The sequence below is a fragment of the Fusarium mangiferae genome, assembly GCF_900044065.1.
Source record: "Fusarium mangiferae strain MRC7560 genome assembly, contig: FMAN_scaffold003, whole genome shotgun sequence".
Taxonomy (NCBI): Eukaryota; Fungi; Ascomycota; class Sordariomycetes; order Hypocreales; family Nectriaceae; genus Fusarium; species Fusarium mangiferae.
Genome location: NW_024573923.1, coordinates 1,255,617 through 1,283,038, shown reverse-complemented (window position 1 = coordinate 1,283,038; position 27,422 = coordinate 1,255,617). Strand labels below are relative to the sequence as shown.

Here is a 27,422-nt window from a genome sequence, read left to right as displayed (position 1 = left end):
CATACGTTCGTCCTCGGCATGTTACATAACGCAGTGTAGGTCAATGGTGGGTTGACGGTGGAGGCGCTGAAGCGGTCTGTCCGAGTCCGAGTCCGAGGTCGAGTAGGTAGACAACAAGATAACAAAATAATAGGTAAGAAGACAACCCCGAGACAACTTCCATAGGGTATCAAATTGTATTAATGGTAAAGCAATCGGGCTTAATAATAAAGATCCAACAGAAAGCGCCTTCCTTCATGAACATGAGATCTCTACATTCTCTCGTGAATCCGAACATAGGTAAGTTGTGCAGAATAACCTAATAAGATTTCCTCCTCCAGGTCAACAAGTCAAAACAAGACGGAAGTCCGTGCACTGCGTCCAAATGAACCACTCCAGTGACAATGATCAGTAAATCACCATATCTTCGTCAGCTTCCTCCAATACATCTGCCGACTCATCGTGGTGATGGTCATGATCAGACGCCTGAATCGACTTCTCTTGACCATGTGGCGATTTTTCGGGCCCATTCGTGTCTTTGGAGTCGTGATCCAAGTCCTCCCTTAACGGCGCTGTTGTCTCTATCGGTTGTCTTCCTCCTTTCGCCTGTCGCCCTTTTCTTGCGTTCAAACTTTCAACTTCGCGTTCTATGGTGAGCTTGGTTTGCCGGACCTGATCGTCTATTGTATCTTCTTGTTCTGCAGTGAGCTTCCAAGGGAGATAGTACTGGATGTGTTAATATCAATTTCGAAGCGATAGATGTTTGCGTCAACATACGATATGCGGCCTTGATTTTGTGCGTAGGTACGAAGCCATCGCAAGCATTTTGGTATGCTTGCTATGCATCTATGCAATCTTGTCAACCATACAGTGCAGCAATTGGCAACCCAGCGGTCAACTTACAACCTCCTCATCGAACGTTAGTTGTTCGCCTCTCCGAATCTCAGTGAGTCGCAGTCGCTTCTCCTCACGCAGCCTATCTTCCTCAATGTTCTGCTTTTGTAACCGGTCTTGTTGTCTGCGTTCTATCTCCAAACGGCGTTTCTGCTGCACACTGCCACTTGTCTGGCTCAGAGTGCTGAGAAGACCCCCAAATAACCGCTTCCCGCGTCTCTTCTCTTCCTGTGTCGCGTTCTTACGGCGATCTATGTCGACGTCTGGAGAGTCTCCATATGAATTGTGGCGGGTTGGAGATGAGTTCCTCTTCCGTGGTTCGCTTGGAGCTTCGCGAAAATATTCGTCATGTTTCGTTCGTTTTGGGGAGAGTTCGCCGGCGTTTATTGAAGCCTTTCTTTTCATGGAGTCCTTGTTCGGTGCATACTGAGACAGTGTATCGTTATGTTGCTCGTGGTCTGCTTTGGTATCATCCAAGGGACGGAGTCTAGAGTAAGGTTAGCAAGGTACAGAGAAGAGCAATTCAGGTTAAAAGCACTCATTTCTGGATTCCATCTTTGATCATCGTTATAGAAGCCTAGCTATTCACGCATAGTTAGACATAGAATCAGCCTATTCAACTGTACCAGACAGGATGGAAAAGAAACGTGGGCTGAAGCTTGGTGATGTCCCTTGTCAAGGCTGAGAGAGGTGGGGAATGTGATGTCGTGGGAAGTCGCAAGAGCTGGAGTCCCCACCGTTTTGATTGGCTAGCAGCTCTCTCGCCCCTCGAAGTTGTCAGAAACGCTTTCACAAGGCTGAGAAATCTCCAATCTTGAACTTTACAACATTACACCGGAACTTTGCGTCCTTCTCTTGTCCTCAACATATCACTAATTCTGACCGCGCGTCTCACAACAAAAGCTCATACATTGTTTCCCCGCCTCATCACAGCCATGTCTCGCCATCATCCGTAAGTATCCATTGGTTCTGTCTTTTTGTGATAGCAGCTCAGCTAACTGTCATGCAGCGATCTTGTTATGTGTCGCAAACAGGCCGGTATTGCCATCGGTCGTCTCTGTGACAAGTGTGATGGCAAGTGCCCAGTTTGCGACTCCTACGTTCGCCCCACAACGCTCGTGCGCATTTGTGACGAATGTAGCTTCGGCAACTACCAGAATAAATGCGTTGTGTGCGGTGGTGAGGGCATCTCGGACGCGTTCTACTGTTTTGAATGTACTCGCCTTGAAAAGGATCGCGACGGATGTCCCAAGATTATAAACCTTGGCAGTTCGAGAACAGATGTGAGTAGTCCCTGGACGATTGTAGCCTGGCTTAGCAGCAGGGTGCTGACTATACTCTTCCCAGTTATTCTACCAAAAGAAAACGAATCGTACAACGCAATACTAGCCGAGTTGTGGCCTGGGCTGGCCGTGCATTATGGTGTTTGGTTGATTCATGGTCAACTTAGATCTGTCATCACAGGTGTTTAGGCGTAAAAGGGAATATGAAAACGCGTTTTCCTTCTTGAGCTACCTAGTAATTACAATTGACTAGCATGTTTCTTATTCAAATTTGCCAGAGCTCGCCCCTGAGAAATACACTACGGTTGAAAAGAAAGGTTCTACCCAGAGACTCCTCGTGACACATGAGATACTAATGAATAATACAATGGAACGAATTGATTAAATGTAACTGACCTTCACCCCCATTCCAGCTGTGCCCTTGACCTTAGACCAAAAGACCGCAAGCATTCTCTTCACTCTCTCCCGAATGTTGGTGTTACTCAACATGAGAATCAAACCCATAACAAATGCCAGAAATTTTAATAGGAACATTGGGTTCGAGTTTAGCGAGGAGCCCAGATGTTCGATAATAGTCCGCAGTTGTGTGATAACCATGGAAGCGCGTGATGTAAGAGTTGGAGCCTGCGAGACTGCTTTGCCATTTGCCTTAGGTCCTGCTTGATTCGTCCCTCGGGGCCTTGACTGCCTCGACGACGAAGATGATGGAGCTCTGGCCTTCCGAGGTCGAGTTGACCCGGTATGGCTAGCCGTATCGTCGATCCCGTAATCAACCTCGCTCCCTTCGCGCTTCAGACGCTCCTCTTCTATCCGCTTTCTTTCCTTCTCTTCATTCTCGGCGCGCAGTCTCTTCGCCTCCTCAATTTCTCTCTTCAGCTCATTCTCTTGTCGTTGGCGCTCCTCATTCTCAAGTCTTTCCTGTTCTTGCTGTTCATCGTGAAGGCTTTGTAATGCCTGCAGGAAGGCTTCACGGCGCTCTTCGTCTAGAACTGAGCTGACGCTGATGAATTCACGAGCATAATCCCATTCGTTGTTGCGCAAGAGGACATGGAGAGTGTATAACTCCAGAATTTTGACACGAGCATTTAGATCTCTAGGCGTGTTGGCACCACTCGCCCCCTTCGCAGGAGACCGATATCGATTCGACATGGGCGAGCTCGTTGATTCAGCGAGCCGCCCGGCGACATCAAGATTTGGTGTGTTGGAGGCGGCCAGATAAGCCTCGAGCTTGTGCTGGTTAAGCTTCTGGTCACGGGCATGTGCCAACAATATTGTCGCGCTGCTTGAGTCAGTCCATGTCTCCATTCGGCGCATTCCAAACGACTTACAGATTAATGACTACGTCGGAATCAACATCGCCCTCCACTCCATGGTAACCATTTGTGACTACCTCATCCCATATTTCTCCTTCGCGAACTTTGGTACACAAGGCTCTCCATTCTTGGTTTCCAAACGCATCCTTGCCCTCCTCGGGTTCTAACTCGACAATACCATTGAGGATAGTAAGATACAGGCTCCAGACCTTAATGCGAGTCGTTCTTGATGCTCGAGCAACTGGCGCAGGCTCGCCGTCGTCAACATGTTCGGGTGGAGTAATCAACGGGAGTAGTGTCGTCAGAGCTTCAGGCAAGCGACGCGTGAGGAATAAAGTAGAGGCCTGTCGATAGGTCTTCGAAATTTGGGAAGGATGCCGTGAGGATGTAGAAGAAGCTAGAGAGGATATAGATGTCGATAGGAGGCTGTTTGACAGGCCAGAAGGTCCAGTTGACGATGACATCGCGGTCGGACTGTAAGCGGCGTGGTTGTTAAAAGACATGCTGACAGTTGTTTGAGAGCAATGGGATCAGAATCGCTAGCACGGAAACTGCCGGGGCTTAAGATCGTCTTCACATAAAAGGCGGTAATGGTCTTTTGGAGGTGGCAGAGAGTTGAAGTTCGGATCGTATAGAGGACAAGCGGTATGTGACGGAAACGGAGCTGGGTGGAAGACTGGGCGACAAAAGGAGAAACAGGGCAAATGTATTGAATCACCCCAGATTCATGATTCAATTGAGCATCGTCGGAATAACAAGAGAGGTACGGGGACTCAGGAACGCAGGCAAAAGGCCAATTTCGGGACTCACGCGTCAGGGCCGAATTCAGTCAAGAAGGCCGTGACATGTGGTTTGTAGGAGCAACATAACAATTGGGAAGCTGGGAAAGCTGATCAGCCAACCAGGTCAACGGTAGAAAAACAATCCAGTAATTTTAGCCTCGGTACGGGTACCTACTTCATGACTTCCAGGTGGGGGCAAGACTCCATTTTCAGCGCATCCCCCAGTTCCAATCAAGAGGAGCCGACAACGGCTGAAGCACGGCCGAGGTTGACAGCTCAAACATTGGACCTTTGCTGGTAATAGGTACATAAAGTAGTATGCAAATTACCTAGGTATTCAAGTACCGATGACAAGACTTCCTTACCTGCCTGGATACAACAACGGCATATTGTATTGGTTTTCTCAATAACTTAGTGAACCCATGAAATCTGATTATTGATTCTGATGCAGCTCAAGAGTCATTCGCTCCAAACTTTCTGAAGGGCTAAGTTCGGCATCTACTCCGCTTGTTGTATGTTGTTGTCTAATAAACGGGTGTCTTCATTTCCCGCTGATCCAATGACCTACCATAGTACGGAGAGGTATGCCTTATTAGGGAACAGGAAAACTTTAGACTTTGATACATGATATCAAAATAAAAGCGCCCTAAGCCTATGATAACTTACCCAAGTCTTTTTGTCACTTACCTAGGATCGAGGTCCAATGTTTTCTTGCCTCTCCTGGGTAGGCTCATATAGTCCAATTCTTATGTTCAGTAAGTCTCTCACGTGATCGGCATTTTTGATTCCCCAGCACCGCCGTGCGCTCATACTACAATATTATCTGAGACAGCTGCAAACTTCCTAAAGTTTAATAAAACTAATAAAATGTAAATAAATAAGATCATATGAGGAAGAACATTTCACGTGGTCAATCATATATGTACTCTCTTAAGAATGTATCTTTATCTTAATGAATCTTTACCATATTCAGCAAGACCAGGTGTCCTGAGCAATCCAGTGGAAGATTAGCAAAAACATTGGCTTGGTGGGCTTTCAATGTGAAGAAAAAGACGCCCTGTAGATAGATGTTGTTTACATAAAAAGGTCATTGGTATTATGAACTCCACCCTAAATCAATCACCAGAACACCGCCCATTCTATCGTCCAATCTATCCCACACATGGCACCCCCAACTCATTGCCTTCGAGTTGACCTCCTAGCTGGTGCGCTCTCTTGCTTCACGTCCTTGATATCATCCCGCATGCCGATAATGCTGTCTTCTCTTTCAATCAGTGACTCATCAACACCATTCAGTTGTTCCTGGCGAACCCMCCCCGCCTCAACTGCAAAGCATACCACGTCTGCAGCACAGCTGAAGCAGGGCAACTCATCTCCAGCATCTGGATCCAGGTAATTCCACATCTCTCGTGTCTCTCTCTTGAATCTTGCAAGCCCCTTCTTATCACCCTTGAAGTGGCTTATCAAGTATTCGTAGAGGTATGCCAGCCAAAGCACATTCGAGTATGGAGCATATGCGTCCCATGAGAGTTGTCCGTCAATACCCTCAGCGTAGGGCGTGTCGTGAGCTTCTGGGGGGAGATATGTACGGTCAGCACGGAGAAGGAATGACCTCATTCGGCGATAAACTTTGCATTGTGCTGCATGAGTACTGGTAAACAGGCTGAGGTCTCTTTCGAGATCAAAGGCCACAGGTTTCGCTTTTTCAATGGAAAGATCTTCACCACGAGACAGGCCGTAGTCTAAAATCGTAATATCCAGGCCTGAAAAGCCAAAGAAGCCCGCTGAAGGAGGACCCATGTCTCGAGGTGGCTTGACTTGCCGGATACATAAGTTACCCTCGTGAAGATCACGATGCTACTCAAAGTTAGTGGGATTAATCAAGTTATGTGCCTTGCAGGATGAATTACCTCAAACATCACAAGGTCCTCAGCTCTCGCCAGAGCAATAGCCTCCAAGAGAAATATATCCCATAGTTGGCTCTCGCTCGTCAATTTCCAGTCTTCTAGCGACGTTCCAGCATCTCCCAGCTCAACAACTAAGAAACGAGTATCGTCCAGATATCGACTCGGTGAAGGGTAAAACTGTGCTCGGTCCGGGTCTTGCCGTTTCATCTTCTTTTGAAACGACTGATGTGTCTCGAGAAGCTGACGTGTTGTTTTACCCTGAACAACGTATCGCTCCTTGTATACAACGAAACCGGGAATATCTGCCAGCCATTCTGAGATTTGCAACTCGCCCTGTACATCCTCTTCAGGGTGAGGCTCTTCATCGATCAAGCCGGAGCGAATTTGAGCTTTGGTCTGTGGCTTTATGGGCGACGGCAGCCGAATAACCTTTATTATGCTTGTGCCACGCTCGTTGGTAACACGATATACCTCGGCGTAGGATGCTTCAGCAATCTTGCCAATTCTATCTTCTGGTGGACAGACATCCTCCCACGTGAGGGTTCTGAGCTGTGTTTGCTGCGCGGCGGCCTCTGAAGCTATCTGAGCCTCTAATAATCTTGAAAAATCGACAGAGTCATCCTCATCATGTGGTCCGCCTAAGATTGGCTCTTTAGCCTCAGGAGTGTCTCTGTTCTCCGAGACTTTGAGGGTTGTGTCTCTCTTGATGTTGATAGCCTCGCTTATCTTCTCCGGAACAGGCTCAATGGTCTTTTTCGGCAATTTTGCCTTCGGCTTGGTAGCCGATTTCTCATCGAGATGAATTGACGAGACTTTGTTTGTTATAAGAGAGATAGAGTCCTTTGTCACGTTTCGTTCTTGTTGGGGCCGTACTGGGCTTTGCGGTAGCTCGGCGAATAAACGTTCCGCTTTTGAACGTTTTGCTGGTTTTCCATATTTCTTAACCGCAGTACTCCGCGTCATTTCGATGTTCAACCCAAAAACGAAAAAAGAAAAAAAAAAGTATTATTAATTTGTTTATTTAGATCCGTAGGTAGTCTGCATGTAATCGAGGACCACGATATAAACATCTTCAACCAGAAAGAATGGTTGGTGGGACAACGGGCCCACTCATAGGTGTTGTACCAATGGAGGAACAGTCAGTTCTCCCGCTGGAGCTACAGTTAAGTCTAAAGGTCACTACTAAAATACCTTAGGTCTCTCTAGAAATTTGCTCTGGTACAATGGCTCTGCATCAAATATCTCCAGTGGATATAAAATAAACGAATGAGATGGAGCCATGCAAGAACACATAGATATACTGGTAAGTACATAGAGACGATCGGTAGCTAGCACCCCAGCCTCACATTGAAACGAACGAGCAACCGTGGGCCTTGGAGAAAGTGGGGCATTATGTTATACACTTACCGGATCCGTCGAGGTGACGACGTAAAGGGGCTTGGTAAATGTGTTTCTCTATGAATGCATTGGTATCCTGGCATGAAACGATGGCTGGAGAATGTACTGTCCAGCAGAATGTTCCATGTGAATATACATAAGATGGATGCTCTGTTAGTCCGAAATACCTACGCAGTCTCCTCCACAACTGCGGACCCGGCATGTGGGCGGCATATTGATGGATGGATCGTGGCTCGTTTCTTGCCTGTTGGTGCTGACAGCCCTGACAGCATACCTAGCCATGAATAGAAACAATACGACAAATTAGAGCTCATAAGCGGACGTGGAGTAGCACTTGCGAAGAGACGTTTGCTAGCCGAAGGACCCTTCCGCGCCAAAGACGGAATGCGAGAAGTAACTGTCTGTGGGCATGAACAAGTATCCATTAACGCGTTGAATCGCTAGCAAGTCGAATTGATACTATGGAGAGTTGCTGATCTTAGGTTTCTTATCATACTGGCAGGGTTCTTTCATGGCAGACTCCTAAGTATGCCCCTGAGTATCCTTTCTTTAGCACTGTGAGCCTCCACTAAATTCAACTGGATCTGACAGCGCCAGCCCAAGTTGGAGCTCTCAATAGTAACCCGCTTTGTCATATTTCAAAATCCTTCTTTTCACCAAGTCTCTACCTAACACCTTTCCTAATCACTACATACCTACCTTTAAAAAACAAAAAGAAGGAGGATCCATTGGCTTTTATTGACTCGCCGCATCTGCTTCAGCTAAGGTAGGCAGCGTCTCTAAACCAGACACTTCAAAGACCTTTGACAGGAGTCGATTTGGCCAATCAAAGACTGAAAGCTGGCCACAGCCCATTCTTTTGAGCCTCGTCCAACGTCCCGCCGCACGGTCTCCAATCAAGTCGACTAATAGAGAGCCTGCGCATGGTAAAAGGAGGCTGTGCATGTGCAATCCGGTCACCACGGCACTCAACCAAACCCCAGCCATAGAAGGATCGGATTCACAGACATTCATCCTACGGAGGACGGGGCAAGCTTACAGTGATTACTTTACCTGACCACTTGACCATTCGATTGGAGTTAACGAGTTGACGACACGACACCGTCTACTGCCATTGTCTTGGCTGTCAGCTTGTCGCTTGGCACCCTCCCACGCCGCTCGACCTCATCGCATCGTATCGACATCAAGTAATAATTGAGTTTTGCTTGCTCGATCGAACCGTTCATCGCGCAACATCATTCCACTAAATCCGCATGCTGGCAGCCGCCTTTGCTAGTCGATAGTCTAGCCTTCAACTGTCCGCCGCCATGGCTGGGCGACCGCCTGGAGGAGGTTTCGATACCGGACACACGAATAATCGCGACGATCTATTACTCGACCTCGACAATGACCAACCTATTTACAATGGCGGACAGCGCTCCAATCTCAACGATGATGACCTGATGCGCTTTCACGAACAAAATCAAGACCCCCCTCCAGGCCGTACCTCTGTGTCCTATGACGACTTCGTCGGTGCTCGAGACGCGAATCACGCTTCGACCGCACAACCTGCCGGCGGTCTGGGTGTACCGCCCAGATCTGGTCCAGGTTCGAATCCCTACCTTACGAGACAGTATAGCCAAACTTCCGAACTCGGCAATTACCAACGCTACGCTGATGATTTCGATGATTATCCCGTCGAAGGCGACTCGTACTATCATCAAGATGGAGGGGCAAGAGTTGACGAGACTACCCCGGGCCTTGGTAGGAACAACGCGCGGAATCGAAACAGCGTCTTGGGCCTTGGTGGAGGTTTTATTGGCAAAGTCAAGAATAGGTTAGGCCTCGGTCAAGGATATTCAGAGATGGATCTGCCTCTGACAGAACCCGGCCACGAACGAGGAGATTCCGTTGGAGGGAACTCTCATCAGCCACCGCAGCAGGCTCAGAAGGGCAGGTTTGATATGGGCAACTTCAAGTTTGGATTTGGCCGATCGAAGCCGGATCCATCAACCCTTGGTCCTCGACTCATATACCTTAATAATCCGCCAGCCAATGCCGCCAACAAGTATGTCGATAACCATATCTCGACTGCGAAATACAACGTCGCAACATTCTTACCGAAATTTCTGTACGAACAATTCTCAAAGTTTGCCAACATCTTCTTCTTGTTTACTGCCGCCCTTCAGCAGATCCCCAATTTGTCACCAACGAATCCCTACACAACTATTGCACCTCTCATAGTGGTGCTTATTATATCTGCTGTCAAGGAATTGGTTGAAGACTACCGCAGAAAGCAAGCCGATAATGCTCTCAATACTTCCAAAGCGCGGGTCCTACGAGGTTCAACTTTCCAGGAAACGAAGTGGATCAATGTGGCCGTCGGAGACATAATACGAGTGGAATCAGAAGAACCTTTCCCTTCTGATCTAGTTCTTTTGGCTAGTTCTGAGCCCGAAGGTCTCTGTTATATCGAAACAGCAAACCTTGATGGCGAAACAAACCTCAAGATCAAACAAGGGCTGCCAGAAACTTCCTCAATGGTTTCACCCAATGAGCTTAGCAGGCTAGGAGGACGTATCAAGTCGGAACAGCCCAATAGTAGTCTTTACACATATGAGGCAACTTTGACAATGCAGACTGGAGGCGGAGAAAAGGAATTTGCTCTTAATCCAGAGCAACTCCTTCTCAGAGGTGCTACTTTGCGAAACACGCCTTGGGTTCACGGTGTTGTAGTGTTTACTGGCCACGAAACGAAACTCATGCGAAATGCTACTGCTGCTCCTATTAAGCGTACCAAGGTGGAGAGGAAACTCAACATGCTTGTCCTCTTATTGGTAGGTATCTTACTGGTTTTGAGTATTGTGTGTACTGTTGGAGATTTGATTCAGCGAAAGGTCGAAGGCGATGCTCTCTCCTACCTCTTTCTGGATCCCACTAACACTGCCGGTCAAATCACTCAAACATTTCTCAAGGACATGGTCACATACTGGGTTCTGTTTTCGGCACTGGTTCCCATTTCTCTCTTCGTCACCGTGGAGCTGGTGAAATATTGGCACGGAATCCTGATCAACGATGATCTCGACATGTACTACGATAAAAACGATACACCTGCTACTTGCCGAACGTCAAGCTTGGTCGAGGAACTGGGCATGGTTGAATACGTATTCTCAGACAAGACTGGAACCCTCACCTGTAATCAGATGGAGTTCAAACAGTGTTCGATTGCCGGAATTCAATACTCGGAAGATGTGCCAGAGGATCGTCGCCCAACTATGGTAGACGGCGTTGAAGTCGGTCTTTTCGATTACAAGGCGCTCAAATCTAATCTCGCCAACGGACACGAGACTGCCCCTGCCATCGATCACTTCTTGTCCCTGCTCGCAACTTGCCATACTGTCATTCCGGAGATGGATGAGAAAGGAGGTATCAAGTACCAAGCTGCTTCTCCTGATGAAGGCGCTTTGGTCGCCGGTGCCCTGGATCTCGGGTTCAAGTTCACTGCTCGAAAGCCAAAGTCGGTCATCATCGATGCCAACGGCCGCGAACTTGAATATGAACTTCTTGCTGTTTGCGAATTTAACTCAACTCGAAAGCGAATGTCAACTATTTACCGATGCCCGGATGGAAAGATTCGATGCTATTGTAAGGGTGCCGATACCGTTATTCTCGAACGACTCAATGATCAAAATCCGCATGTGGAAGTTACACTCCGACATCTTGAGGAGTACGCCTCTGAAGGTCTACGAACGCTATGCTTGGCTATGCGAGAAATTCCCGAGAATGAGTTCCAGGAATGGTACAAGATTTACGATACTGCCCAGATGACTGTTGGCGGCAACCGCGCTGAGGAAGTGGACAAGGCTTCGGAGATTATCGAGAAAGACTTCTTTTTACTCGGCGCAACTGCCATCGAGGATCGCCTTCAAGATGGCGTTCCAGAGACAATTCACACTTTACAACAGGCCAATATTAAAGTTTGGGTTTTAACTGGAGATCGCCAAGAAACCGCCATTAACATCGGGATGAGTTGCAAGCTACTCAGCGAAGATATGATGCTTCTGATCGTCAACGAGGAAACGGCAGCGGCTACACGAGACAATATTCAAAAGAAGATGGATGCCATCAGGACGCAGGGCGATGGCACAATCGAAACAGAAACATTGGCTTTGATCATTGATGGAAAGTCTTTGACATTCGCTCTCGAAAAGGATTTGGAAAAACTGTTCCTTGACTTAGCCATTATGTGCAAGGCCGTCATTTGCTGCCGCGTGTCTCCTCTTCAAAAGGCCCTTGTTGTAAAGCTGGTCAAGAAGTATCAAAAGGAGTCCATTCTTCTCGCTATTGGCGATGGAGCAAATGATGTCTCCATGATTCAGGCTGCACATATTGGCATTGGTATCAGTGGTGAAGAAGGTCTTCAGGCCGCACGAAGTGCGGATGTTGCTATCGCTCAATTCCGCTTTCTCCGAAAGTTATTGCTGGTTCATGGTGCATGGAGTTATCAGCGTGTCACGAAGACGATTTTGTTCTCATTCTACAAGAACATCGCGTTATATATGACCCAATTCTGGGTAAGTGTGACACGAAGCCCCAAGTATGTAAAACCATGGCTAATCCTGGTGGCAGTACACATTCCAAAACGTATTTTCTGGTCAGGTTATCTACGAGTCATGGACACTATCCTTCTACAACGTTTTTTACACCGTTCTGCCCCCTCTGGCGCTCGGTATTCTGGATCAGTTCATCTCAGCTCGCTTGCTGGATCGATACCCCCAGCTTTACATGATGGGCCAACAGAACTATTTCTTCCGATTTAAAGTTTTCACACAGTGGATAGGCAACGCTATCTACCATTCTATTGTGCTGTACATTTGGGCGCAGCTCTTCTGGTATGGTGACCTTATCCAAGGAGATGGCAAGATTGCTGGTCATTGGGTGTGGGGTACGGCGCTCTACGGCGCCACTCTCCTCACCGTCCTAGGTAAGGCTGCTCTAGTCACCAACAACTGGACAAAGTACCATGTTCTCGCCATACCTGGAAGCATGGCCATTTGGTACGTGCTTACGGCCGTCTATGGCATTGTAGCGCCTATGGCAGGCGTGTCCATGGAGTACTTCGGTACCATACCAAGGATCTACGAAAGCCCTGTGTTTTGGCTTCAAACGGTCTGCCTCGCCATTATGTGCCTCTTGCGTGACTTTGTCTGGAAGTATGTGAAGCGTATGTACCGACCACAAACATACCATCATATCCAGGAAATCCAGAAGTACAATATTCAGGACTATCGACCCAGGTCAGTTGATTCCTCGTCACACCATGGAACTCCCGAGACTAACTAACGTACCTCAGAATGGAGCAGTTTCAGAAAGCAATTCGGAAAGTGCGACAAGTGCAACGTATGCGTAAACAACGCGGATATGCCTTCTCGCAAGCAGACGAGAGTCAAACACGTGTGCTCCAAGCATACGATACCACGAAGCATCGTGGACGATATGGTGAAATGGCCAGCTCAAGGCCAGCGGGCAGGTGACCGGCGGAAGAAGAAGGGGAGATGGATCATGAGCAGGTTTATTGAGAATGCCTGTGTGGTTTGCGTGACGAATACAAAATATTGGAGGGTTTACTCAGGAGTTGGATTGCCATTTATTTCAAAGCACCGAGTGGTCGTTCTGCTCAATCACCTTTTTCTGTACTGTCCAATTATCGATGCTGAGAGCTGCGCGTCGTTGGCTCGATGAATTGAAAGTCGCATGATGTATATGCTTTTGGACATCTCGGAGAGGTGCCCAGACCCCTTTCTTAGAACAAGCGAGAACGAGGATACGAAAAGGGATCTAGGCTGTAAGGAAGGAGAACGGCATATTAAATAATGCGTTAGACATGAGAGGTACTATTTATTGCGTTACCTCCTTCGTGGAGGCCAGATATGACTATGTTTTGGTCACATACCATCACCGTAACCAGCCACACCATCTTTCAACTGTGAATATTATTATGAGCAAAAGGATTTCTCCAATTTTTACTTCGAGTCCATCACCTCGACTTGGTGAAACTAACATTCTCAACATGCAGGGTCAAACTGTATTTCGTAACGAGCACTTCACATATGTCATTCATTTCATGGCAACTAGGAACGAACATGTTACTGTGCGGAATGATGTGTCTGAGAGCATGACACATCGACGTCTATATAGGTGCATATGACCAGGCGTCCTTATTTGATCAGCAAATGATGACTAGACCCCCTGATCCACAGAAGGGTATATATCAACATTTATTGTTCGCCTTTTCTAATACAGAGATGTACATAATCCACACTAGGCAAGCTGGAGTTGTCCAAGGTACATAGTAGTTAAGTGACATCCAAGTGTGATGCTTTGCAAGAGTGAACCTTGAACAGGTGGCAGATGCAGGCCATATCACAAAAGAATGCAATAGGATCTGAGACACGACTGTCCTTTGGCAGTGATTTGCAAATAAGGTGTTACGTACCTGGACTTGATGCGCTGTCAAAAAGTCTCCCATAGGGATGGTAGAGTGATCGACTATTTTGGGCGATTGAGGCCAATGAGGATGACGAAATCGGAAGTGACTTTGATGTACAAGAGTGCAGTAGCTGAAACTTGGAATAAGCTACAGGGAAATTGCTGGTAAAGGAGTAGTTTTATAGCAGATAGCAGATACCATGTAGAGATGAGCGTCACGAGGCGCTCGGTTGATTGTATGAACAAAAAGTGCTCTGGATACTCTCGGTGACATCTCGTTTCATCAGCCAGGCATAGCTTACAGAATGCTGTCTTACCATTCCGCGATTACGCATTGTGATTCGTCTCGCTTTCTCGACTTCAGCTCTCCCCAATCTGTCGGACTCCCGAGCCTGAGAACGATCAGTTCGGCGAATGTTGGAGCAAGTGCTAAACCTCGAGTTTTGGTGCGCATAACGCACCTTCTGCGCCCGTGCCCGTGCCCGCGCCATCCATCACAAGAACTGTTCCATGTTACGCAGAAGCTTGACAAATTCCATCGTCGGGGCTGGGGGGCCTGGCTGATTGCATTGGTATTAGTGTTGACATGGCGTGGGGTGGAGAATGAAAATCCGGGGATCAAAGCGTGGAGAAAGACAGGGGAAACTGGAGGAGACTTTTCATGGTTTGAGGGGTCGCCAAGACTAATCTAGTTACAGGAAATGTCAAGGTCGAGGTCATGGAGCAACAGGGAAACGATAAGTGAAGTAACGGTGCCTCATTGAGTCATTAGACTTATTCGTTGTTCTATATTAGATGTTCTCCGTATGTGTATGTAAATGCTAGAAGAAGAAAATGTAGGCCCTACGGGTGCTGACCCTCCGTTGCTGACTACCTATAGGCAGATATGAATGTGATGTGGTTTTATGCATACTTATACTCAAGTATCCTTCGCTGAGTCCACAAGAAAGCCTGCCAAGAATAGGAAATGTTTAAATTGTACAATTGCACAGGTACCCGCTCGCCAAATGCCGTTGCTCATGCTAATAATTTCGTAGCGATGCCGTGTGATGATGTCGTCTCGTGCCTTGTTTGCTTTGCCTTGCCGTGCCAAAGCGTGAACCCACCCTCATGGTAAACGAAATCAATATACAGATAAGAAGAAAAAACGCAAGAAGCCCAGCCTAGCCCAAGCAGTCGCTGTCTAACACCTAACTTGTCGCAGAAACCTGGGCGTTGACCCATGCTCTGCTTCAAATTAAGACTGATGAGCTATCTGTCTGCGGAGAAGTGTGTCCAGAACAGGTCGATCAAGTAACGGCTTGCCGAGTGTGTAAAATGACTAGCAGCCCCATAGAGGGTCTAATAGCAAAAATTATATGAGGATATAAAAATGGAAAACTAACATGGTAAACTCCGTCCCACTCTGAGATTGATAAATGCTGGAGATGCGAAAGAGAGAAACTTTTGAGCGCCAGGAAGACGGTCGGTAGGCACCGTCCCCGAATATGCAATGTGAAAAAAGAAACAATAAATCTCGACAACAAAAACATACCAACCCATGTACTGCGTGCTGTACTCTGTTCAGTACCGAGTACGAAATGAGGGCCAGGAACTTGTTTTCTGAAGGTCCAACTCGCTCAAACTTTCAGCCCCTGTTGCAAGGGCCGCTGAATGCCCCCTGTGAGCTTGATGCCAACCCCGCAAAGCTAGACTTTTGCAGTCCTATTTGGGTAGGCGAAGCTCGCCGGGGTTTATGACCGAAGCTCCGGCCGTGAAGTGAGACATCACCCGTCCAGCAGAACACTCGCCATTTAGCTTCGCTTGTGCTACCAGCCCTTCCAAGCTGTTCTTGAGTTCCACAATGTACTGATGTTTGTACAGACTCGTAGGGCAGTAGGCGCCCATGGCTAGAGCTGAGCGCACCAATCATCTACTGACCATGGGTGTCACCAGCTCAATGCTTCTGGGCCGAGAGTAGGTGCTGGGATGGCGAGAAGGGAGTGGCCGATCCATGCCGCCTGAAGTTGCCTCGTAGTTGTATCCACTACCTCCAGCACCGTAGTAACCCCCGTCATATGTCGATGACAGATATGGGGCAGAAGGCCGGCTGTACGAGCTATATGGGCTGGTTGCTGCACTGCGGCTAAAGGGCCACAGGTTATTGGAGCTGCCTGTAGGCGACGGAGGGCTCGGAGGCCGGACATTGAGAGAACGGAGAGCCGAAATGGCCGAAGTGTGTTGGAATTTCGGTGCTCCGGTTCCCGGAGTGGCTGGTGGAGAACTCAAAATCATGGAGCTGGGCCGTGAAGGAGATGCTCGAGGGATGATGTCTTTGGGCTCCGAGTTTCCCGCAGAATGGAATGGATAGTTTGAGGACGCGTAATGACGGACCGAAGAGCTGGGCTGTGACGATGCCGTCTGATCAACTCTGCGGCAGCTGCAGTGTATTATTAGCATCATTCTGGACCACTATGGTTCAAGCAGGCAGGCAGGGCAAGGTCCACCACTCATGGAAATAGAACTTACTTGTCGGAGCAGTAAAGAAACATGTCGTCATGGGGGATGAATTGCTTTTCGCACGTCATACTAACAATCATGTCAGCAAAACTCTCACTCGTCCATAGGAATTGGTGAGGCGCCATAGTTGAAATGGTAGTTTTTGTTGTATAATTTCTGGACATGACAGCGCAGCCAATGGCCCAGAAGCAAAGAAGCCTCATGATGCTCATGGAAAGCACTTAGAAACACTATGGGGTAACGTGAGACCTACCAAAATTGTGGGAAACTCTCCCTCTCATCTTCCCAAGACTCTGTCCATTCCCGTTCACGTTCGCGCTGACTGCGGCCGAGTTTTTGTGGTGTGTGCCTTCGTGTCATGACGGGCCTCTTGTACTTCGCAGGATCGGTTGCGGTAACTGCTTTTCGCACGTCGGTCGCAGAGGAATTGGGCAGACCGTGGCCCGACTTTTTCCGGCTGTGATGCATCGCGTATAATTGAACAAACAAAATATGAAGGGATAAGGATGGAGAACTTGGACGAGAAAAAAAACAATCCTCAAAAGATCCTGAGAGAAGGGGGGGCAGGTGATATGATATGAGTACAGCACCAGTACAGCCTTCACCGTATGTACTCGGTACCACTGTAAATCAGTGGAGAGTGTAGATATTTAGGGCAGTTGGGGCTGCTCCGGTCAGGTTGCGAAACGCCCTCTCAGCGTGGTTCGACTGCGGGGGGGTCTTATCGAGGCACTAAGCTCCAAAGATCCCCTGAACCTTACTATGTACTCCTTGATTCGATCAACAAGGGGTAGAACAAGGGAAAAGGTTGCAAAATTTTCCCTTGAGCTTGACCGCGTCTGGAGAAATTCCAGAATTGTGTGATAGCAGGGTGCAACAAAGTGGCAAATTGTGGTCGAAAACGCGCATGGGCATGTGCAAGGACGACAGGGCGATAAATTCCCCGAGTGCCTAGTAGTGTTGTAGATGGAGACGAACAATAGTTGAACAAACCGAGACTAACTGACTCAAAGTAGGGCAGAGTCTCCAAAATGAAAAGAATATCCGGTGTAAGTGAAAGACGAATGGGTCGATATCAGTTTTCTTTTCTATTCAAGACCAAGTTGGGAATGTCTGGGCAATTTAGATCTCGATGAGCCGAAAATTTCCTCCTGGTGAAAATCCACGGATGCGAGTTTGACTCGACAATTCGTTACCGCCTAGGAACCGGAATGTTGACGAAAGATCCGCCGCGTGGGGTAGATACCGCGCTGTAATTTGTTCGGCCACGGAAGAAGGCGGTATGTATAAATCGAATGTCGATTCGTGAAGCCCAGCAACAGGAACCAGGCGTGTAAGTGTCGTGTAAGCCAATTTTAGCCGGATTAATAGCCAGTAGTTGATGGGTAGTTTGAGAAAGAGCCGCTTTATTAGCGGTTATAGCTGAGTTTGTTCGTTGCGGAGCTCGAAGGCACGCAGAAGAGTGACAAGGTGGGTATAACTGGCTAGATGAATCCGAGAGACAGCTTGTAGTCTCGATGGAACAGACGGGACGTTGGTTTCTGTTAGGTGGGCGAGGTCGGGGCACACGATGCTAATAAATAAGGGACAAAGTTGGAGACACCTGGTGACTCGGGCCTTGGTTGTCGTGATTGATTGAATGAATGTGTGAGTGAGCGAGGAGCCGAAAGCGGAGATGCAACGCCCGCAAGAAGTCAGCCAATAACCCGCCGCAATCGACCCTGAAAGCTGCGACTATCGGATTGCGCGACAGCTGGGATAAGGCACGATATAGATACTACTAAGCAATCCCTAGGTATGGAGACGTATGCGTAAGTCGCGAGACATAGGCAATGCGTGAGTATTCAGTAAAAAGGTCGGAGGATGCGCCGTCTGTCTCAGGGGGACTGATATGATGTCTGCAGACGTCGTCACACTCTCAGCAAACGTGATGGTATGCCCGGAAACAACGATTAATGAGGGAAGAGGGAATGAATGCTTAGTATTGTCTGTAGATTGAATGATGGATGCTGACCAGCCCTCTCACAGGTAAGTTGGTGAGATTATGGATACTAGTGGAAGGCTCAGATTCAACAAAGGATGTTGGGGTTGCCACGGACCAGCTCAGCTATCTCTGGGGAAGAGGGCTTTCTTGTATGCGGCCACTTTGCTTACCTACTAGGTAGTAGGTAGGTAGGTAGGTAGGTAGGTAGGTAGGTAAGGTAGGTACCTCAGAGGTAGTTAGATGATGTAGATAAACAACCACCAGCAATGATGGGGGAACGGCAATAGGGTTGCATTATCAGGTGCGAACCAGGGACTTGTCAATGTGCATTGGCAATAGGTAGAGCAACAGAATAGGTCATTGTAGCGCATCTAGCGCAGATAACCCTGTTGACAAAATCAATCAGCCATATCTCGTCATCACCACAGAAAGCCATGCCGCACCTCCATAAGAAGGCTCTGCTTGTCCCAATCGACGCTATGTTGCATCGCGGATGGGCGAATGCCAGGCACGCATCTTTCTGTTCGAACACTTTTGGGTGAGAGTGAAGCGGGCTGGTGTAGCTACCTAGGTACCTACCTTACGGAGTAGTACCTACCAGCTAGGAGGCGGGGGCGTTTGCGTTAGTAGATAGAAGTATTACTCGTTATCTTCCATTGGCATCCTTTCAAGGGTTCCTTTTTCAAGGGTTCAAAAAAATAAAAAAGTGGATTTGCTCGCGGAAAGTTGAGAGCAATTCATAGCCCGCTTTGATAGTCATCGTGTCTCGGCTGCTAGGATGGGGGGCAGGTGACGGTGGCACACCATGCTATGGCACAATCGGCAATGATACAAACCTCACAATTTGGTAAACCGTCAAAATGAAACAATCCAAGGTAACCAATTCTGGATTGGATCTAACTGAGGCAAGTACTTATAGTACCTATCATTTCTTGCCTGAGCGCGTTGAACTGAAGAAACTGACCCAGGATGGTAGACCCCTAAGATCCATACTGCCTTTCCTACTAGCCTACCAGGAAGCTACCTAAATTTCCAGGTCACCGTCCATACATCAATAGGTTCAGAGTAGTAGAGGAAATGAGGATGAATCTATCCCTGAGTTGGAGTGCACAAAGGACATGCCCAGACGCGAGAGTTGAGACAATATAACAGAAGGTAAATATGTTCTAAAGGTGTCAAAATATTTCTGTCATCCAAGATTGAAGTTCCAATGAAGGACCTAGGGGACTGGGCACCCATGAATTGCTGCTGGACTACTGCAGCTTCAGGCACGAGCCACAAGGCCCATAATAGGTCCCAGGATATAAAATTTATTAGCTCATCCTGTCCACCGTACGAGGCACGTTTCGCCGTCTCGATATGTGTATTGTCAGACTCTGTACGCAATTGCATCGTAACGCTCCATCAATTACGCAACAGAAGTAAGTCTTGTTCCTGACAGACCGCTAATCCAGTTTTCTGGCGCCCACCCTAATAAGTGACGTTTTTCCTAAATGATTGTCCCGAAAGCTTCGCGGGCCGGCACATCTTGTATGTGCGGGAAGAAAGCCGCTAAGCCAAGGAGGGGCGCAAGTTCTAGCTGCCCTGATGATGTGCATCCCTTAACATCCAATGGGTGATACATGCGTGGGAAAAGTCCCCGAGAAAGAGTACCGATAAGACTGCCTATCAGACAACCCATGTGGTGCCTCCAAGGGGAAACATGGAGATGGTGTGACAGTCGTTGATCTACAGTATGGTCCTCGCATGCCAACCTGGTGAAGATTTGACACAACAGTCGAGATTACGTAGTTCATTATGCCCATGGCTGCCATGATGAGTATTCCAACACATGTGGTCGAATCTATCCGGAGCCTTCAAGGTGTCTGACGGTACACATTACCTACTGGATAAGGTAGTAACACCATTGTTAGATTCGCACTAGTCCACCGCTCCAAGTTTCTGTCATGTCTAAGCCAAGGACTCCACTACCCAAACACACACTGAGCTTCTTGGAAGACCTACCTACAGTTCACAAAGCCTGTGTCGATTTTGACGATTCGCGCTGTTATGCACTACGTGATCAAGCATTGAAACAAGCGCATACAGGTAGATCAAGTCGATGAGGCAACATTGTCGAAACATTGCATGCAACGACCGAGCCTAGAGCCCCGCCGTGATGGACAGACACTGAAGTTACAATTGATCAGCTTCCCCTCTTCATGGTCTCTCGCAAGGGTCTTGACTCTTGTCATTGTCTCCGCCTCTTGACCATCCGCTATCGGCTGATCGCGGGTCATTAGCAGTGCTGCCCTGATCCGCTCTCTGAGTGAACGGTTCACCAGTTTGGCAAAGTGCCTAATCGTATGAAGCTGTTTCCCCGGTATGGAGGAATTAGTCTGTGGGGTCCGGTCTATGGACGCCGCAACTAACCTAGAGGCTCTATCTGGGGGTTGGTGAGATATGTACCAGGATAGGTACTAAACCGAGTCAGTTTGTGGACCTATATCAGACCAAAATTCATATGAATCATCACGCAGGTTGACAGTTCGCTCCATTGAACTCGGCCCCGAAACTACTGCTTTGTTGCACTGATACAATCGAGTGTTTCGATGCGTAAAGGGCTTTTTGTCACACTGCATCCTGACCGCTGTGGACGGCAACCAGAGAGGCACCTAGGCTTGAGAAGCCGCGTGGGATGTGGGGAACTTCAATGCCAGCATGTCCAGGCTCCATTGACCTCACATCGTGCGTTTCGTTTTGGCCCAGGAACTGATTCCGTTGGCCGGCTCCTGTTGATAACTCCCGCTAATCGGGGGCTTGTGACTGCAATTGCATGATAGAGAGGGTTGGATGCAACGGTCCTGTCAAAATGAGGCCCATCAGTGCCAGATCTCTATGAACCCTGATTGTAATGCCCAATCAAAATCTGGGCACAGTCTGAATGTTGCAGACAAAATAATGCATTCACAGCTGCCACTGATAACGATGAGAATATGGAACCTTCCATGGGCCGTCAGGGTCGTACTATGTATTTGATGATCATTACCTAGGGTTCAAGAGCACCATGGCAAGCCGATTAGCTCGTTTGTTTGGGATTCTCACCTCTGAGGCAGGCATTTTTCGCTTCCCTTGCATCCAGGCTTCCATTGCATTTCATTTCATGTAAGGACCCGTCTTTTTTTGAAGCTCAAGAGCCTCCACTTGAGGCTCACCAACAGCCCACGACCGCTTCGGTCTTGCGGAGTCGCTTTATTTTTAGCAGCCCCTTCGCAACTGTATCAAAGCCAATGGATACACCACGAAGCAAGGAGATAGGTAATTTCTTGTCTTCCTCTTCTATGACCTTGACTGTATGGGGTTCTCCGGCCAAGCTGCTGCTTCACTGTGACAGGTTCATTGCCGCCTAATCCAGGACTGTTTATCAAAGACCCATGATCCCAGCCACGGTTTGATCGCATCATTTGGACACACGGGCCAGTCGTTCTCGCACACTGGTTCAAGCTCGGTCGGATAGCTTCGGCGCAAACGGGATGGTCCAGTACGGATAGGTTAGTCGTGAAAAAGAAATCAACCCTTCTTCAGCCAACGGCCACACATAGTATATCATTTCTGTCAGAAGCGCAGCCGTGCACCCCGAGCCGCCGACGAAGAGGCTCGAATTTGGTAGTGCCTCTCATTGGTACTCTCTCAATAATGCTATATAAGTCCAGGTATCGGGTAAGTGTTCAAGTATCAGATATGATGCTACGGAGTATGGCTTGGGGTTTTATTGAGATCATCTAAGATTTTATTCAAGGTGCATGGGATAATTCGAGGATTTAATAATATCGTGCACAATTGACCGCTCTCAGTCAAATGTATTTAAAGCGTGGTCGGCGTTGTGCAGCGGAAATATTGTCAATCTCAGCCTACCATGATGGCCGGAGTGTTTGTTATCTTGTGATCAAGGCATGGATGTTAGTGATGATGTCTTGAGATTTATATAACTTCCAGCCAACTAGAGACCTATTTGACACGGGTTGTCCAGCCACAACAAGATCTTATGGTGTCACAGCGTGCCAATTTACCTGTCACCGGTCAGGGTATTGTCCCCATGCAACCACGCTCACACACAATACTTTTATGACGAGTCTACAACTACCTATCGACTGCATGAGCTGGGCCCTGTTGCTTGCCTATTTCTCACCTGTCATTGTCCCTCCTCACAAGTGAAATTCATGATGGGGGTGAAGCTGTTACGGTGGTAGCCTAACTGTTGATCCTCGTTATGCCCACGCCATCCCACTGCTACCCCACACTGACGATCAAGGGACCAAGAGCTGAGCACGCGCAGTAAGACCTCAGAAGAACTAGCCAATAGATATGATTTCGAGCATAGTTCTCTAGCCCTTCCTTTTATCGATGACGGCAATGGGTGGGCTGCTATCGCGAGGGGAACTCTGCACCCTTAGTCCAATTCTTTAATGCAGATCACAACCTATCATCACTTCGGTGCACGACCGAAGCGTGAGCCCTCAATGTTATCAAATGGTGAGATTTGGTACCTCGCTGATGTAAATCTATGAGTCGGTGTATTATGACAATATCAACTCATCACGTCACGTCAACCATAGCCTGTATTTGGTCACTCACAATACGTAGGCTCAAAGCGTCGGCGGCCCGAAGACAAAATGTGATACAGGATCATCGTACAGAGAAAGGGTCTTGCTATGGTATCATTTAATGCGCCAGAGAGTAATGAGATTACACAACCAGAGAGGTTGGTCAACAGTGAGTTATACTACTTCTTAAAGCGGTGGCTTATAAATCTACACTATACCTGGAATATAGAAGTATGAGTAAGACTTGGGAGAATAGTGATGGTCTTTATCAGGCTGATCTCTGGCGACTTGGCTTGCTATCAATACTGGGTGAAGAGATTCATTAACTCAGCATTCGGTTCGTGGGTTTATCAGTTGAAGCTTCCGATTTATGCTGTATTTGTCTCGAAAAGAGAGGCTATTATGATTTATTGGTTCCCGTCTTGTACAAGGTTCATTCGAAACAGGAGGTTCAAGTTCTCATCTGGTGTTCCCATTCGAGGGTTAAGTCATCGAGAGACAACCCTCACAATCTAGTCCTGACAAAATAGATTGAGGCCCGTAAAGAACCGAATATTGCGAATGTCAAAGAGACTGCCACCTCTGGTGGATCACAATTGCACCATCTGCCATGATGTGACAGGATCGGCTGAGACCTTAGGAGATCATGACAGCTGTGACTGTTAACGAAACGGTGAATGAAGACTAGGCAGCCATCACAGTTGGCTTTCTGATTGTACATGGCCTCCCATTTCACGTAAACACGCCATGACTCACTTGTTACTCTCTAATTCTAATGTTCTTTCCTCTCAGCTAAGTGGCTTCGTAACTGGACTAGCAATCGTTGGCAAGTCCTACACGATTCCATTGTGGTAGTATAGATGCTAAAACCCAATGATGAAGTATCACGAATCTGTGAAGACAAACGGTTTACGGAAGATTATCAATATTGACATGACCACCTTACTCATGAAGAGCTCGATGACTTGGTGGAAGAATAAAACTGCTAGATAGCTTGTGTTTCTGCCAAAGCATTATCTTGCGACCCCTTGTTTTATTATGTTAACTTTGGGGCATTGGCTATAGCTTGCATGTTACCATGCAAGCATTTGAATTTTGAATGAAAATATGTTATTATTCAAGAAGACAATTACTTATATTTATGACGTATGAGGGAGTGAATATGACCCTGGAATGCCGAAGTTGTTGTACCATCAAATATCCTGCTTGCTTGGTTATGCTGTTCCCTCCCAATACTCCTAACCCCTGCTTTCGTAATCCGACATTAATTAAATTCAATACATTCAGCCTATGTCCTCGGCAAAAGGGAGGTTTTTTTTGTTTTCTATTTAAGAAACACCATTCAAGGATGGTAATACGTCTGGTGGACTGGTTGTCCAGGTACGTACGAAGTGCGACGTTCTGCCGCAAGTTCCTGCGGTGCACCGGGTGGAAAATACTCTGGTCCATTCTTCGATGAGTTAGAAACCATCGTGCCGTCGTAGTATGGAGGACTTCCGGGGGAATGGCCTTGGTCCGGGATCTGCATCATGCTCACCTGGGGAACCCATAGATTTCCATTTGCATCATATTTGGGTTCAACCGCCGAAACTGGCTCTGTACGTGGCGAAACGTAAGACGAGTCTTCGGGATGCCCAGATGGCAGTTCCACTGGCGGTCCTGAGTGTGACTGGGCAAGTTGCGGGCCCGCATAGCCCACAGGGCTTGAAGGGGTGAAGTTCGATGACTGTGGACTCCAAGGGCTGGGGGATGGTTGGTTCGAGGCGAAAGATGGATGCTGGGGATGATGGTAGTCGTAGGATTGAGTCATCGGCTGCTGCGATCCAACACGTTCTCGCCGACGTCGATGCTTTCGGATGAGGCAGAAACATGTCACGAGCACGACAATAAGAGCTACAGCTCCACCAGCTGCGATACCTGCAATCGCACCAGTCGATAACGTCGCTCCACTTTCATGATCTCCAGTCTCAGTAGGGCCAGATACATCTCGGGTTGCAGTCCTTGATCCTGCCGATGCCGTCCGCGTCATGAGGGCTTTCAGATCTTGGTGGTCGAAGCCACCCGCTGGTGCTGTCTTGGTCGCTCCGCCGCTAGGATTTCCTCCCACAACTGAAATAATGTCAGTGGGGACGGCATATTTGGTCAATTCGGGATCGTAAAGCATCCAGGGCGACTTGTCCTTGTTTTGTCGCCCCAGGGACATGTCGTGTAAACCCCATTGGTCCGGAACATCGCAGTCATTTGTCAGGGGGAAGAAACCACCATGAATCAACATCTGTGCCTCGTTCACAACGTTGCAGGTAAAGCTGTGATGAGGGTAATCCCCAGTTCCGTTTCCTTCGGGATACATCTTGATCCATGTGAAGGTAGGGAGCGTCAGGATATAAATGTCATCAAATCCAGAACTTCCCAGCTCTTCACCAGCTCCCCCATATAAGTAGCTGAGCATGGTCAGTACATGATGGCACTTAAGTTGATAATAATACACTCACATATTGTAAGAAGACTGGTCCTTGGTCCACGTAGCGCCAGCGCAAAATCGTCGACGTGATTCTGGAATATCACCCGTTGCATTTTGGAAATAACTTTTACCGCTCAGAACGTCATAGAGAATAATCTGATCCATTGGTTGACCTTCCCAACCACCATCTTCGGCGGCTCTGATTCCGCCAAAGTAAACAAGCATACCACCATCTCCGGCAGGGATGTGGACCATCACACCCTCGGCGCGGCCAATATCGTCAGGTCCTGTGTCGTTGGACCAACTGTTCGTGTCCATCTCATACCGCAGGAGGTATGATGTTGGTATCTGAGGAGCGTCACCCCAATCCGCGTCGGTCGCATTGTTCATCCATCCGCCATAGTAGTAGGCCTCTCCGCGATCCGGAATGGACAAGCCAGCTCCATAGCTGAGCCCGACAACGTCGTCTGTTCTGGAGACCCCCATGTTGTCCCACTCATCATTTATGATATCGTAAGCATAAAGGTCGAAGTCCCAAGGGGCCACACCATTGAATTCGCCGCCAAAGAGATAAATCTTCTTGTTGATAGTATCAGGCCAAAAGATTCCACCACTAACATCGGGAACCGTGGAGTTCTTGCTCAGGTTCGCGTATGGTTGGGGCATGCCTGAACTCGCTACGTTGCTGAGATCATGGTAAATAAAGTAGGGGTCTATAGGAGTATTGGTCAATAGGCAGCTGGGGAAATTATTCCGACGAAATCTCGCCACTCGAATGTGAGAGATTGAGTAGGGCTCGCATACTGGAGAAGTTTTGTGGTGTTCCAGAACTACCATCATAGGTAACCAACCCTCCACCAATGTAAAGTTTGTCGTCAACCACAGCACTCTGATGACCCCATCTTCGACAGAAATTCGATATGGGATCTCGTTGCTGCACTGTGAGGTTGACGCAAAAGAACGATAAGAATAGAAGGACCAAGCCCTGGCGAATTTGGCTGGCTGGAGAGATTGAGATCCACATCATGGCTGCCACCTTGATGCTACATTTACTCACTCTCTCCCGGCCTGTTGGTTGATCACGAACCGCGAGGAACGAAGAGGTATCAGGACCTGGGCAATCGTCGTCAAGAAGTAGAGCAATCGCGAATGTGATGAAGAAGAAGAAGAAGAAGAAGAAGAAGGAAAAGTCGGCAGCCCCAGTGCTAACTGCTAAGTCTCGTCTCGTTTCGCCTGCTCCGAGCAGTCTAAGGCAGACAACACTTGTTGATCATGAGCAAGGGGCGTGGCCGGATCCATGGGGGCCAGAAATACATGGGCTGGTGAGGGCTGTACAGGGCAGCGAAACCAATCTCGTGTTTTTCTTTCCACTGCCAAATAAGCGTAACGGCAGATGAGGGTGGCTGAGATGATATCCGGGGCTGACCTTGTTGCGAGGTCTAGACTTTTCAGGTCGACGCCTCAAACGCATCCACAGCGTCAAGGACAGCCTAAGCAGTGGGCTATCCATACGGGAGCAAGGTTCGCGGACACCATTCAGAACACAGAACTCTGATGTTCCTGCTGGCCAGCTGGTCTTTGGTGGTGAGACGACGGATACGCCCAACCTGCTGGTGGTAGGGGCGGGCGTTGCTAGCACAGCCAGCGCGGATCATGATTCGCGCCAACCAAGGAGCTGGATGCAGCTAGAGAAGTCAAAACGATAGGAATATCCAGTTGTGCTACGGGCTTGCATTTCAGCTCAGATGCAGACTCGGAACACAAGTAAAGGAGGGTCCCTAGGGCTGAACGGGGTGGCACCCACTACCCATTTTGCCAGAGGTCGTCACTTTGTTTCGAATATCCTCCGTACTCAATACGGATTATAAAGG

At 48.1% G+C, this 27,422-nt stretch overlaps 7 protein-coding genes across 7 annotated transcripts; 2 read left to right on the top strand and 5 right to left on the bottom strand.

Annotated features, from left to right (window-relative positions):
- Nucleotides 1-387: 387 nt before the first annotated feature.
- On the bottom strand, nt 388-1,428 carry FMAN_04681 (uncharacterized protein; the record flags this gene model as incomplete). The annotated part of the gene is made up of 4 exons (XM_041828582.1): nt 388-705; nt 757-825; nt 883-1,360; nt 1,412-1,428. The coding sequence occupies 4 exons, from the start codon at nt 1,426-1,428 to the stop codon at nt 388-390; spliced, it is 882 nt and encodes a 293-aa protein (XP_041679431.1).
- A 380-nt stretch (nt 1,429-1,808) lies between these two features.
- On the top strand, nt 1,809-2,262 carry FMAN_04682 (putative pre-mRNA splicing factor; the record flags this gene model as incomplete). Its single annotated transcript, XM_041828581.1, has 3 exons — nt 1,809-1,825; nt 1,883-2,156; nt 2,221-2,262. 3 exons carry the CDS (start codon nt 1,809-1,811, stop codon nt 2,260-2,262), a joined length of 333 nt encoding a protein of 110 aa, XP_041679430.1.
- Nucleotides 2,263-2,537: 275 nt separating this feature from the next.
- On the bottom strand, nt 2,538-3,972 carry FMAN_04683 (uncharacterized protein; the record flags this gene model as incomplete). Its single annotated transcript, XM_041828580.1, has 2 exons — nt 2,538-3,435; nt 3,485-3,972. 2 exons carry the CDS (start codon nt 3,970-3,972, stop codon nt 2,538-2,540), a joined length of 1,386 nt encoding a protein of 461 aa, XP_041679429.1.
- Nucleotides 3,973-5,427: 1,455 nt separating this feature from the next.
- Nucleotides 5,428-7,121, bottom strand: FMAN_04684 (uncharacterized protein; the record flags this gene model as incomplete). The annotated part of the gene is made up of 2 exons (XM_041828579.1): nt 5,428-6,108; nt 6,162-7,121. 2 exons carry the CDS (start codon nt 7,119-7,121, stop codon nt 5,428-5,430), a joined length of 1,641 nt encoding a protein of 546 aa, XP_041679428.1.
- A 1,742-nt stretch (nt 7,122-8,863) lies between these two features.
- FMAN_04685 (putative P-type amino-phospholipid-ATPase) lies at nt 8,864-13,069 on the top strand (the record flags this gene model as incomplete). Its single annotated transcript, XM_041828578.1, has 3 exons — nt 8,864-12,109; nt 12,165-12,832; nt 12,889-13,069. The coding sequence occupies 3 exons, from the start codon at nt 8,864-8,866 to the stop codon at nt 13,067-13,069; spliced, it is 4,095 nt and encodes a 1,364-aa protein (XP_041679427.1).
- A 2,863-nt stretch (nt 13,070-15,932) lies between these two features.
- Nucleotides 15,933-16,991, bottom strand: FMAN_04686 (uncharacterized protein; the record flags this gene model as incomplete). Its single annotated transcript, XM_041828577.1, has 3 exons — nt 15,933-16,443; nt 16,533-16,592; nt 16,777-16,991. 3 exons carry the CDS (start codon nt 16,989-16,991, stop codon nt 15,933-15,935), a joined length of 786 nt encoding a protein of 261 aa, XP_041679426.1.
- Nucleotides 16,992-24,432: 7,441 nt separating this feature from the next.
- On the bottom strand, nt 24,433-26,575 carry FMAN_04687 (uncharacterized protein; the record flags this gene model as incomplete). Its single annotated transcript, XM_041828576.1, has 3 exons — nt 24,433-25,531; nt 25,583-26,264; nt 26,356-26,575. The coding sequence occupies 3 exons, from the start codon at nt 26,573-26,575 to the stop codon at nt 24,433-24,435; spliced, it is 2,001 nt and encodes a 666-aa protein (XP_041679425.1).
- Between the last annotated feature and the right edge of the window lie 847 nt (nt 26,576-27,422).